At 33.1% G+C, this 13441-nt stretch overlaps 3 protein-coding genes across 4 annotated transcripts; 2 read left to right on the top strand and 1 right to left on the bottom strand.

The window, feature by feature from the left end:
• Window positions 1-5096: 5096 nt before the first annotated feature.
• On the top strand, window positions 5097-7283 carry LOC105432102 (ras-related protein Rab-18-B). The gene is made up of 4 exons (XM_011646731.3): window positions 5097-5306; window positions 5389-5506; window positions 5588-5905; window positions 6144-7283. Exons 1-4 carry the CDS (start codon window positions 5236-5238, stop codon window positions 6300-6302), a joined length of 666 nt encoding a protein of 221 aa, XP_011645033.1. The 5' UTR covers window positions 5097-5235; the 3' UTR covers window positions 6303-7283.
• A 143-nt stretch (window positions 7284-7426) lies between these two features.
• On the top strand, window positions 7427-8740 carry LOC105432103 (uncharacterized). Its single transcript, XM_089074715.1, is given in 4 exon segments — window positions 7427-7697; window positions 7770-8209; window positions 8351-8486; window positions 8489-8740. Coding segments are annotated over 4 exon segments (954 nt in total). The 3' UTR covers window positions 8596-8740.
• Window positions 8741-9198: 458 nt separating this feature from the next.
• Window positions 9199-12978, bottom strand: LOC105432101 (protein RCC2 homolog). Of its 2 annotated transcripts, none has more exons than XM_011646729.3 (4): window positions 12466-12978; window positions 11735-11975; window positions 10626-11473; window positions 9199-10475 (listed from the first exon to the last, which is right to left on the bottom strand). In XM_011646729.3, the coding sequence occupies exons 1-4, from the start codon at window positions 12670-12672 to the stop codon at window positions 10305-10307; spliced, it is 1467 nt and encodes a 488-aa protein (XP_011645031.2). In that variant the 5' UTR covers window positions 12673-12978; the 3' UTR covers window positions 9199-10304. The 2 variants fall into 2 exon arrangements, with proteins under 2 accessions (XP_011645031.2, XP_011645032.1); XM_011646730.3 differs by having other exon boundaries at window positions 12247-12608.
• Window positions 12979-13441: the final 463 nt, after the last annotated feature.

A 13441-nucleotide genomic window follows, 5' to 3' on the forward strand; every position in this document is an offset into this window, starting at 1 on the left:
CTTTTTTAAGGAGAAAATGCTCTCGCGATTTACCAGATCATCGAGAGAACATACGAGCGTATGAAAATATTTTTTGGTTTTATCGGGTCTTGAATCTGGGATCTCTAGATTTCACAGTAGGCTAGTGCGCTATCCACTGTATCATGCTCGCTCTCAGATATAAATCTACGTAATAATAAATTATAAATATATTGTGATTGTCTTATTCCATAATTTCTTCGATTGTCATTCTTTAAAATATGTTAATATAGTAAAAATTATTAGCATATCTTTGTAATATGAAACCGATTACTATGAAACAATATTAACCATAAAAGTACAGTCCAATAATCTTTATTGTACTAAATTATTGTAATATTTTATGTAATTACAATTTTTCAAGGAATTATGCAATATATTTGTAATACAAAAATATTAAAATGATTTAATTCTTCGCAATATATATTACATGAATATTACATAAATATTACAATAACACAATTGTAATATGTCATCATTATATTACTGTAATTACATTATATCTCTGTAATATTCCAGCCATATTTATACTATTTCACTTTGTAATATTGCTATGGAAATATAATATTGCTGTAATACAGAGATGCCAGATTGTGGACGTTGCAACCACGTTGCAGCACGTGGAGGGGATAAACCGGCACACACCCCTAGTGGGAGCGCTCGTCTGTACGAGCGTTTAGAGACGTTTTCCAACAAGAGACACAGTGTAACATAGTGAATCATTTTATTCTTGTTGTTTGTTAATGTTACAAGGATGAAATGATTTACTGTGTTACATTGTGTTCTTTTGTACCCCTTGCTGGAAAACGCCCTAGGTGTGTGCCAGTGTGTGCTATCCCCTCCACGTGCTGCAGCGTGGCTGCACATTCACAATCTGGCATCCCTGCTGTAATATTGTTGGTTTATTATATGCATAGGTTAGGAATCCGGATCGGATCGAAACCAAAACCGATAACCGGATCGTAACTATTATTTTAGTCGGATCGGACCGAAAATTTTTTTTCCGGTTTTCGGTTCAATTTATGGTCCAGTTTTATTTATTCGGGTTCGGATTTGCTAAATATTTTATAAAGCGGGATCTACAGTAAAATCGCAAAGTTATAATAGCGGTCATAACATACTCACGATAGTCAATCAAAGCGTTCTGATTGGCTGTTGCCAAGACTAATATTATTGCTATTGCGATTTTGCGATCTATTGTAAACTTCGCCTAAGAATTATTTATTTGGAGGAATTGGAAAATCGCTAATAGCAGCTCATTAAATTGTTCGAAGCCATATGTATATGGCGATGCGGAAATTTCCATGCTCCATTGCTGTGCACTTGAAACTTGAAACAGAATAGTACACTTTTATTCTATAAATCTATAAATCCTTTAATTCGTGCTATAAAGTATTCCATAGATAGATAAGAATAAATTTACAAGTTTCAAGAAAAAATCTCCCATTTATTGTGATTAACTTTTTCTTCAATAAACATGACTTTTTTATAATATGCAACTTATTATACTTGTATTTTTTTTATGCAATTAAATTTTACAATAGATAATTATACATCCGTAACCGTAATCGAAATCGTAGATTATGGGATATAAACCGTTTAGAAAACATCATAAAAAATTTCTGTACCTAACAAAGATTGTAAGCTGTGTAGGTAGTTCGAGTTACAATGTTACAAAGGGGCTTCCAAGTGTGATACATTAAATCTACCTAAATAGAAATACTCCAATTTCATTCAAAGTGTAGTATTACGAAAAATATTTCATCCGTTTTTTCCATTTTTAAGCGATTTCAAGGCTTACTACCTCTTCATGTATCAGTCTTACATCTATGAATATAATAATAATAATAATATATAGAAAAACAAAATTTAATATAGAATATGACTATATTTTATATTTGTAACCATTGTGCATTACGTTTAATTTTATTTTGAATTTTCATGTTTAAAATTTAATATTTATTTCTATTCTTCATATTTTCTATTTTCCTAATATTTCCTGTGTGTACAGCCTTATATATCAATATTTAATTCTTTATTTTTAATTTTTGATTTTTTGTTCTTTATTTCTTTTATTTAAATGTTTTAAATTTTAAATGTTTAAGAAATATTTATTTAATAATTGTTTAATAATTAATTGTTTATATATATGTATATAATTATCTCGTCCTAATTTATTTTATAACACGCATTAGTACCTAATATGCTTTTCTTTTGTATCTTCTTTTGTAAAGTATTCTAATATCATTTATGTGAAGTATTTACAATATAAACTATAAATAATTGATATTTTATGGTGATATATATAATTATATAAATCAATGATATTTTAAAATCATGAATTTAGTTTTACTTATAGAAATTTTATTAAAATATTTATCTAATTCTAAAGTCTTTTCTTTAATTATTCTACTTTTCCGTTATTTTATAAAATGGAACAGAGATGTGTAGCTCTATTGCATCTTCATTTCATTAACAATTAAATAATTATTTGGATTCTAAAGAAAAATTGTCAAGAGACTCTGAATAAAACTTGAAGTGCAGATATCTCCACGTAATGAATTTTGAAATGTTTTATTTATTAAAAATCATGGAGGGCTATAAATATGATAATAACAATTAAAAATCTTAAAAAGCAATAAACTTTCGACGGTTCTTGTAAGCTAAAATATGATTTCTGGAAAATTCCTTGTACTCATTGAAATTTTTACTCAGCGTCACGTAAATTATAAAATTCTAAAATTTGAAAAAACTATTGGTAAATTATAAATAAAACGATAAGATAAAAACCTGTATGGATGTAAATTAAACAAAATTATTTGAGATACCATCTGAACCGATTCAAATACAATAAAATTTAGAAATTTATTTTTACCTTTAAGATGTTTATTTTGTCGCATGTATTGTGTGTAATAGAAAATTTTTAGAATATTTTGAATGTAATAAGTCCTTTTTGTATTTGTTTCTTAGCTAATTTTAAGACTCTTGACTAAAATTCCATGATAACGTCAATATAATGTCAATAGTAGAAATTAGAAACGTGTTCAGTCATTTTTATTTTATTCATTTTTATCCTTGTCTTTATCCATCTTTATATTAATAAACATGAAAGATGACGTTCTGACAACGAAACTTTATCTTGCATGTAATTTTATTATTATTTAATTGTGAAAATGTAACTTGTCTTATATTTATCAAATTCGTAAAAATAGACTAAAATTAAAGTTATCTTTGAATTTTATACATAAAGGCATATTTTTTTCTATTCAACCGTTAAATCATGTATTTTCTTGCCTGAATAAGTTTCATGTCTTTACGACTATCTACTGTTAAGGGCTGAAAGGGGGGGGAGGAGGAGACAGTTTTTTCTCATTTTTATAAGTGTTTTAGAACAATTTCATTATTTTGTTTCATCCAAATTCTTTACATATATACATTTATACATATATTTGTAGACACTCAACACCACAGATGAGCGTTATGAACTTAAAAAAAATTTCTTTCAGGTAATTAAAAAAAATTTTTATAGAAGTACACATTTTAATTTCTGTTAAGTTAAATCAAAGTTGTCCTAAAAGAAGTTGTTCTTTTTCTATTTGTAATTAATAATAAATTTTAAAAAAAGTCACTCATCCGCAAGTAATACATGGCATTGCTGATAGAGGGTCGCGATGATGAATGCCATTTCTCGTAACTAAATCCGTATATGCTAAGGATAAAAGGCAACTAATCGTATAGGCTAAGGATAAAAGACCACTACATACAAAATTTTTGCAACATTTTTATAATATTTATTATAATATTTTGTAATATTTTTATGAATATAATATTTATATAATATTTATATTTATATAATATTTGTATAAACATAATATTTTATATTATTATATTTTTATGTTTTTATAATAATGTTTTAATCATATTCGAATGATATACTGAATGATATACGATTCAGAGCTGGTTTATGCTTCGATCTTAGTGGTTTACAATAGATTTACAATAGGTGATTTAAGCCATAAGCCTTAAGCCATAAGAAATTGACCAATTATAGGCCTTTTCATCCATATTACGGCCAAAATACTGCGAGAAAAGCTATATAATTATAATATTTATAATCAGAATATTTGCCTGACGAAAGCTACAGAGCGATTTTTGTAAGAAAATGTGTGAAAATAAATAATTCATTTTATGTGTAAATAGATTTGTACTATAAGACAATAAGGTGCAAATATTTTCATCTATTGTAAATTTTTTTTTAAGAGCCAAATTGCAAAATCTCGCTCTGTAGCAAGTCATAATTTTATAAAAAATACGTAGAAAAAGGCTCAGAATATTGCTTCTACGATGATATATAGGTGTACTCAAATATATATCTGCACTGTAAATAAGAAGTAGATAGTTACATTTATTTTAATTATTTAAGAGCTAAATTGCAAAATTGGCTCTCTAAGCTCTGTACCTCCGTAATTGTAAAAGAAATTATCTTAGCAAAGTTTCATGACGAAACATCGTTTCTATAAGATAAAATATAATTGAGTACAGATACATATCTGCTGTAAATAAGGAGTAGATAATGATTTTAGATCAAATCGGAGTTAGCCCGTTACTCCTGCCGATCCTTCAATCATCTCTTGTAGACCGGAATTTAAAATTAAGACTAAAGGTCCTTGCACAATGCCAGGCAACAGGAACAGGCAATAGAGAACAGGCAATAGATTTCGACTAATCAGAAATATTTTCGATATTCTTCACAGCTTCACAGCTTCGAGAGGGATCCGAGGGTATACGACGCTGATTGGCTTATTAAATATAAAATTTTCTGATTGGTGGTCCATTAGAAAATTCCTAAGCAGCGGCTGATGTGTGTGAATGTGTGTGCTATCGCACTGTGCGCTAACGGGACCCACTCACAGCTTCGTCGTCAGTCACGAAAATTTTCTTATGGTCGTCCGTCTTTAACAGTACCTCGTCAGTGCCTTAACTTACCAACTATTATCGACAGAAAATGAATTTTAGTTGCTAAAAGTGTACCTATTCGTCCAGGTGGCGCAGAAATACAATTTCGTTTTTATATATAGGAGTGTCCAGTAGTATATAAAGTGTCCATACCTTGGTCGTGATACGCAAGGAAGGAGAAATATTAATTTCTTATTTTCTTTTTCATTGTTAACATTAGTATTTATTAATATCGTGAGTACAGCGGAACCGCGGATCATTATGGATCAAGAAGACTATTTAACGATACTGAAGATTCTCATGATAGGCGAATCCAATGTGGGAAAATCAAGGTAATTCGTAAAATGCTTGACTCATTTCTCGTTATTATAATGACGTTTGAGAATTAACTCTATGATACTACGTCGTTTCCAGTATACTCCTGAGGTTCACCGAGGACGAGTTTTATGAAAATATGCAGAGCACGGTCGGGATGGACTACAAGACCAAACAGATCACCATCGATGGCAATATAGTAAAACTTGCAATTTGGGTTTGTAATTATAACAAGAGACATAGTTTGTGCAACGTATTATACTTTCCAGATTTATTAAGAATATGCTATTTGTTACAGGATACTGCCGGTCAGGAGCGATTTCGCACTTTAACGCCGAGTTATTATAGAGATGGCCAAGGCGCTATTCTAATGTATGACGTTACGGATCGAAATACTTTTGTGAAACTGGAAACGTGGCTCAATGAGTTGAATACGTACTGCAATAAAACGGACATCGTCAAGATGGTAGTAGGCAATAAGATTGATCTGCCAAATAGGGAAGTAAGCACTGATGAAGGCATGCAGTTTGCTAGACGGCATCAGACCTTGTATATTGAAAGCAGTGCGAAAACGGCGGATGGTGTAAAGTGTTGCTTCGAGGAACTTGTACAAAAAGTATGTCAAAATTAATACAAAAGCATAAAAAATTGTTATTATTTGGTCTGTTCTTTATAATTGAGGTAGAATATATAGAATATAATTATTGTATTTAAATCAAGATTATATCTGAAATTTGGTGAAAGCAAGAAAGAAAGTTTTAGTATAATTCAGTGCAGGAATAAGAAACAGACCTATTGTTTTATACATTTGTTTATTTGACATTGTGCATAAAATATGATTTTGTGTGTAATAGATAATACAAACCCCTGGTCTTTGGGATAGTCATTCTTTACGGCTATATGACAACGGTAATATGAGTGGTACAAGGCATCGATTGGGAAAAAGAGGAATGCAACTAACCAACAATCATCAACAACAGGATGTCTCAAATTGTTATTGCAGTTTGTTGTAATCAACTATGAAAGTGTTAGCGATATGAGTGTATACAGGGTGTCAAGTACTTTAAAGACTGCACAAAAAGTAAATGGAAGAAGGATCCTGAGCATGACACAGAGAGAGTTAAAATAATACAACACCATTTCAGCTATACAATCAGATCTTATAAAACTTATCTGAGTAGGCTTGTGCTTATGTTAACATCTACATGTACAAACTATAACACATTAGAAACTTTTAAATTAGTTGAATATCTGGCATAAAGATCTATGATGTCAAGCAAAATTTTGTGTTCGTGTAAATACATAATTCATAAATATCAAAGAAACGTTCGTAGACAAAATAACAAGCCATTTATATGGATTAAAGTCAGTAGTGTTTGTTAATCTGACATTTTTGTACAAGTCAATCAAATCTTTATAGTCTTTCTGCTTGCTTTGTCATTTTATATTTTGGCACAATACGTTTGACACATATCATTGTTATATCTGAAAACTGTGTACTATATTGTAAAAATATATCTAAAAAGAACGCCGCTTCGCTTTGTTCATTATGTGCTCATTTTGATCTATAACATATATATCTCTTATTGGAAGGATATATTGTATTTAGAAAACGGCAAGCATGTTTTGTAGAGATTTTAATGTAACTATGGAGGTTGTAATATACAGGATGTTCCAGAATTTGCGCATGCAAAATGCACAATGGATTCCTTGTGTCGGAAAAAGCAATTAATTTTTGTTTTAGAAATATCAGGACATTTTTCTTATTAAATTATATTCCAAATATTAGATATGTGTAATTGTTATAAAATCTAAAGAAAGTAAGTGTATATATTCAATGCTTATTGCTCTTGGTTCATGCATAATTTGGAGCATTAGCATTAAATTGCTCTCATTTAAAAACTAACCGTGTGCAAAAATTCCGGAATATTCTGTATAGAATAGATATCATTTGATATTATTTATTCATTTGTAAATAAAAAATTTTCTGGATATATGATATTGTTTTAGTATAAAAGAGATGTCAACTAATGAATGATTTTTGATTCATAACAATTGCCTAAATACTGACCTATGTTTTGACACGTTCGTGATATTTGTCATATCTTTATACTTAGCTTACATTTATCTAAAAAAAATGTCAAATATACAAAATGTAACAGACGAAGAGGCATCGCGTGAAACTGATTCACATATAAAATTGACTAATAAAGGAATATTCATCTATGATGGATGCAGTAATGAAAGATTGCTTGGCCTATTAAAGAACAAACTTATATGACGTATAATTAAACCTTTATCCGTGTGCACTAATATGAAACGTGATGCGTCACTTGATGAATCATTGCGTATTATCGTCCACAATGGAATATATAATGAATGCGTTTTACTGAAATTAAAAGAAAAAGGTATCAAAATTCTATCGTAGGGATTTTATATGTGTCGGCGTTTTATTATTTATTACATTAAACAAATTTTAGGCATGTCATTACAAAGTATTATGAAGGCGATCAAATATGGTCTCTTTAGTCTCACGTCTGAGGAATTAAAATATTTCCGAACTTTTGGAATAGAAATAAACGCAGATATGTGGATGAAGAAGCTCGATGAAAAATTGATTTGGAATTTAGCTGCTACTGGATTAACTGAAAATCAATGCTGGAATATTGTCATGTACGGACTGATGTCCCAAAATAAAAATATATTGCATCAGCTTTTATCGAGCGGCATCGATATTCCCGGAATTTTAAATTGGCAAGGGGAAATCAAGCCAGTTTCATCAACAATGATTCGTTTTCTAAAAATGCTTGGAATGGATGAGGATACTCTTAATTATGTAGAAGAGAATGATATTGATGAAACTGAAGACATTTTAACTGATTTTGGATATAATGAATATAAACAAAAGGAAACTTTTGAAGTAATTGAAGTTTTAATTGATTTCAAGGAATTAGATGAATATTTATATATTTATATATATATATTTATAATATTTATATATATATATATATATATACACATCACAAAAAAGAAAAATAAGAATAATTTAGATGATTCACAGAATATAAGTGAAAGTCACTTGACTATATCGGAATCACGTTCTATTTTTCCGGAGGAAAAAATGACTGACATTGTAGCTGATGATTCTTCATTGAAGACATATTGTTTTTGCCGTTTAATGAAAACAAGTATTTCTACTACACAAGCACGCAGTATCCTGGCACATGTTCTTGTTATTTAAAAGAAAAAAGCAATGCAACTCTTGAAAGAAATGATTATTTGATGTATTTTATATTATTATATTAATGAATTTTTGCATGACAAGTACACTAATAATTTGTTTTATAGACAAAATATGTTGACGCCACTATCATGGGCAGTAAGTAGAGCTTTAAGATATCAACCATCAGATTCTAAACAATACATAGCTCATCAATTGTTACGTTGGAAATATGGAAATGTTTCACAAGAGGAAATACATAATGTTCAACAATCTGTCGCTTCTATTATGGTAATGGATCAAAGTGATAGAAAAAACATATATTTGATATTTTTTATATTCTTTATAATAATATATACAAATAATAAAATATGAAATAATTTTCGTACGCTTTAAAATAAATAATTTTGCCAACTAGCAAAACTGTGAATGTGAAAATAAAAACATTTAAATAAGGCTATTGTAAAAGTTTGCTTATGATGTGTTTAGAATGAATTAAATAGAAATTGAATCAAAGAATGTTGTATTAGAAATATCACAAGAGTGCCAAAAATCGCAAATAAAATCGCAAATAAAATCTACAAGATACTGACTGAATAGCGAAATAAAGATTTTTAAAAATTGTTAAAAATTAAGTAAATATTTCTTTCAAAAAGTTTATAAATAAGACAAAAACTTTAAAATGCAAATTTCTTAAAAAATTCGTTTATTTCATATTTGGACTTGTACATTCATCGCAAGTTTATCAGAACAATATTTTGGTGCAGAAATCGCACGAGAGTATTATATGGAACGGAATGGAATGAATGTTTGACATCACAATAACAGATGTTCGTAATACATCCTGGCAGTGATCGGAGTTGTAAATTCATTAATACAAGAGGTATTGATCGTTCTTTCTGATACATTCTATTTTGTTGTGTACTCGACCAAACTTTTTTTAACATCTACGATAATGGTACGAGAAATGTATTATGTTTGTTATATAAAAAAAAAAAATGAGATAAAAACCATTAAAATTAAAAAAATTAAAAAAAAAAATTATGACTTCCACAGTTCTTTGTATCATTTTTTAATATAAATTTCATGAAAATATTTTAAATAAAAGAAACTTAGTTAATGTCATGCTAATATCAGCCCTCTTAAAATTCATAAAACATATCATATGAAATTTAATTCACATATAATCGTTAAAATATTTTCTACTTGAATGATGTTTCATTCGTATTAATCCTATTCAGAGATTATCCCTATATATGCATTGTAAAAAACGATTCCTGCAGATGTAATGATTCAGGTACTACTGTGATGAATCAATGATATAAACTATTTGAATAGGTAAATCGATTATGAAAGCGATAAAAATAAAGGCAGTTACTGCTAAGTTTTACAACATTCTCTTTCCAATTCTTCGGCTTCTCCGTACAAATAACTATCCTTTCCGATGAAAATTACGGCAAACTTCAATAAAATAGCAACGTATCAAAATATATTTTTGCATCTATCTTGTTTGGTCTATATCCTGAGCTGCTAACAGAATGGGTGTCAAATGTTATACAGATCGACTTTCATTCGCGCGTTAAGTAAAAACCGGAAGTACAAAGTAGAATAGTAATATCTATCCCTATATATCTCTTCTGGACGTTTCATGGTTCATCTACTATTATCGTTCTCAGATACTTTGTTAAAACTTGTCAAAATGTAGCTGCGACTCGTTCTCCTTTCAATTCGATCATCTGCATAGTAACGCAAGAAGAGACCCGTTTACACAACCGAAGAATATATTTTTCATACTTTAAACAGAATACACCTGGAGCTTATTAATCTTGGCCCTTTCCTCCTCGGTATCATCTCGGCAGATCATAAGCGTGTGAGACAGACCACATGTAACGGCAGTAATATATAAACCTTCCAAGGCTTTTACTTCCATCGGAGTTGTCGACGACTTTCGCATTTCACCAAAACCCTGGGAAAAAAATTATATTTTAGAAAATCACCCAATATAATTCGACTGTGATTTTAAAATATTAGATAAATTCGGATTGCGCTATTAAGGAAAATCCTTCTTATTTGGAATATTCTATGAAATCTTTATCTTTGAAATATCTGTATTTACCAATTCTCCGAAAGTAGGACTGGCGCCCCAAGCGATAACAGAATCATCAGCCGCAACTACTACGCTCGTTTGCGAACAACCGACACATCGAATCTCCCAACCGGATAGATCCTGAATGGGTTTGGGATACATGTTGGCTTCACCTGTGCGCTTGGTTTGTCCGAACATCAAGGCGGAACCATGTACATTGATCGCGATGCTATATGTACTGCCACAATATACCGCGCGTACACCGCGACTGGGCGGCTCCAAAAATTTAATCAGACGTGGTACCAACTCATCGCGCTGCTCGTTGTGGCCTAAACGACCAATCCCACCGAATCCCCAAGAGAACGCTCGATTTTTACTGTCGATCGCGACTGTGTGATAATGACCACAGCTGAAGTCAGTGATCTCAACGCGGTCCAACGGCATCGCGTGACCATCCTTACCCCTCTCAACATACAAAACGATTCGTTTAGGCACTTTCTCATAATGAAATGCCATTTTCGTGTTCGTGATGAAATATTTGCCATCGGTGTTGTGGCCCAGAGCACCGTACTCCGGGCACCCGAACGAGTGCAAACCGCCCTTGATATCGAGGATCATCGAAAATTCGGCACCACATCCTACTTTTACTATCGGTGGTCCGGAATACTTCACTTTGGTTGCGGTTACGATACAAGGGTCATTCTTGCCGACTCCGCATTGGCCCAATTTATTGTCGCCAGCAGCGAAAACTATACCACGACTTGTTAAAAATAAGGTATGATTGCGTCCACATGATGCCCCTATAACCGTGTGCCCTTTTAAAGCTTCGACCTCAGTAGGCTCATCGCGACGCTTTGTATCTCCAACACCTAATTGACCTATGCAAATATTTCGATTTTAACAACAGTTTTGTTTCGATAGAATAAAACGAACAATGCAATACATGCAATTTGAATACAATTAGACATATTGATCAAACTTGGATTAATGAGGACACCGGATATAGAATTGAGACATTGTTCTGTGCCAATGCAAATAAATACAGATCTTTGAGTCAATCTTTTACTAACAAAGAAAACGCAATACGTATTTATATCATAATTAGCGCAACGTTTTATATAGAAAAACATATCGCTTACCTTTATCATTTCTACCAAAAGCCAGGCATCTATTATCTTCAGTAACAACAATACTGTGAGATGCAGCAGGACCAGACGCGATTAGCCGTATTCTTGCGTTATTCAAGTTTTTAAAGGTGTGTGGCGTCCACAGGCTACGTCCTACGTTTGCTTTTACCCCCTTAGGCGGTGCTTTGCGACCAGCCATTTCCCAATTAGTAAGGCCACACATGAGCAATGTTCCAGGCTTGCCCCAGCCACCCTGATATGAAGCAAGCAAATCTCAGTTATTTCTATTGCATTTAACATACATCATCCAATATGTTTCTATAAAATTTTAACAAATAAAATTTTTAAAAATTCTATTACTTAGAGGTTTACTTAATCGAAATGTTGATAAAAAAAAAAAAATTCAATTTCCTTCCATCCACCCTACAATATTTCAAAGAATTCATAAATCAAATTTACAAAGGAATAGAAAATCAATTGGAAATGCAATTTAAGTATCAATACAATGAATTTTGGATACCTACGTATTATAACTTGTCTAAATATTCGCTTTTCAATATCCGAACATAAGACAATAGCGACCGTTAATTCGGGATAATCGGCGTTCGTTCGATCGGAAAACGGATCGTTCGCTTTCCGCGTCGCGTCGCGGGATCGGGCGCGTCGTTCCCGCGGGTGGCGACGGGGTGGCGGGCCTGATCGCGCGCTCACTTAATCGCGGGGGAGGAAATGTGAGTTATCACCTCCGGGGCCGGCAGCTCAGGCATGTTCGCGACGTCCGCGAGCGCGTCCTCCGCTGCGGCGTCCTCGCCGTCGGCGTTGGAGCCGGCCTCGGCGTCATCGACCTCCGAGTCGTGCTCGCTGGAAATGTCCTCCTCATCGTATTCCACCTTGCGCGACTTGGGGCGGCTCTTTGCCTTGCCGCTCGCATTTTTCCGCTTGGTCGACATCGCCCGCCTGAGTTGCGCGATCGAGAGACGCGTGGCAGAGTCTGAAGATACACGAGCGCGCCACGCGCGAATCCTCCTTCCTCCTGTCTTCTATGCGAGCGGTAAGGGCCAGATGGATGGTTCTCGGCGGCGTTTCACGCTGGCGGCCGTCGCGGTGACATTTATCGATGTAATGGCGCTGAGAGAGCCGCGTCGCGCCGCGCCGCGCCGCCGACGGCAAATCGACAACAAAAACGCGGCCACCTGGCGCTCAAAAATCATAATAAAACCATGCTCCCGCGATAAGTATATACATGTATGTACACATATGCATGCGTACGTACATGCACACACACACGCACGCGACACCGCGCGGTTTATGATTGTAAATCGCCGGGGGGCGCGCTCCGTGTTCCGGTGGTTCCCGCGCGTTCCAATGCGTCCGGAACGAGCCGGAATCGAGCCGGACCAAAATTGACCCGAGCGGGAAGATTTAAACGCGACGATTTTCAAACTCACACGACGCGGTTTTCGATCGTGTTCCGTTTTCGAGCGTGATTGCTGTCGTCTGGCATTATGCTCGGAATACTAATGCTGAAACGAAATGAATGACGGGCAAGATTCAAACAGCGCGATAAATATTATTTAAACATGCAACGTGAGGTTAGGTTTGTTGAGCAACAGGTTAATACATGCATTACGTTAGGTGATTAATACATGCGAACGTTAGGTGACTATGGCAGAATCACGTAATTTTGTAACTAATGTGTGTGTGTGTGTGTGTGGTGTG

Source organism: Pogonomyrmex barbatus, unplaced genomic scaffold (assembly GCF_055798465.1).
Source record: "Pogonomyrmex barbatus isolate J1 unplaced genomic scaffold, ASM5579846v1 scaffold17, whole genome shotgun sequence".
NCBI classification, from domain to species: domain Eukaryota; kingdom Metazoa; phylum Arthropoda; class Insecta; order Hymenoptera; family Formicidae; genus Pogonomyrmex; species Pogonomyrmex barbatus.

What these genes read in the sequence shown, in the direction of transcription:
- LOC105432101 (XM_011646729.3), bottom strand. Translation starts at nt 12,672, where the DNA reads ATGTCGACCAAGCGGAAAAATGCGAGCGGCAAGGCAAAGAGCCGCCCC. An exon ending in TTTTGGTAGAAATGATAAAG is followed by an intron (nt 11,474 to 11,734) that starts GTAAGCGATATG and finishes ATATTTGCATAG; the next exon opens with GTCAATTAGGTGTTGGAGAT. An exon ending in GTCCTACTTTCGGAGAATTG is followed by an intron (nt 10,476 to 10,625) that starts GTAAATACAGAT and finishes TTTTTTTCCCAG; the next exon opens with GGTTTTGGTGAAATGCGAAA.
- LOC105432102 (XM_011646731.3), top strand. Translation starts at nt 5,236, where the DNA reads ATGGATCAAGAAGACTATTTAACGATACTGAAGATTCTCATGATAGGC. An exon ending in TCCAATGTGGGAAAATCAAG is followed by an intron (nt 5,307 to 5,388) that starts GTAATTCGTAAA and finishes CGTCGTTTCCAG; the next exon opens with TATACTCCTGAGGTTCACCG. An exon ending in TCGAGGAACTTGTACAAAAA is followed by an intron (nt 5,906 to 6,143) that starts GTATGTCAAAAT and finishes TGTGTGTAATAG; the next exon opens with ATAATACAAACCCCTGGTCT.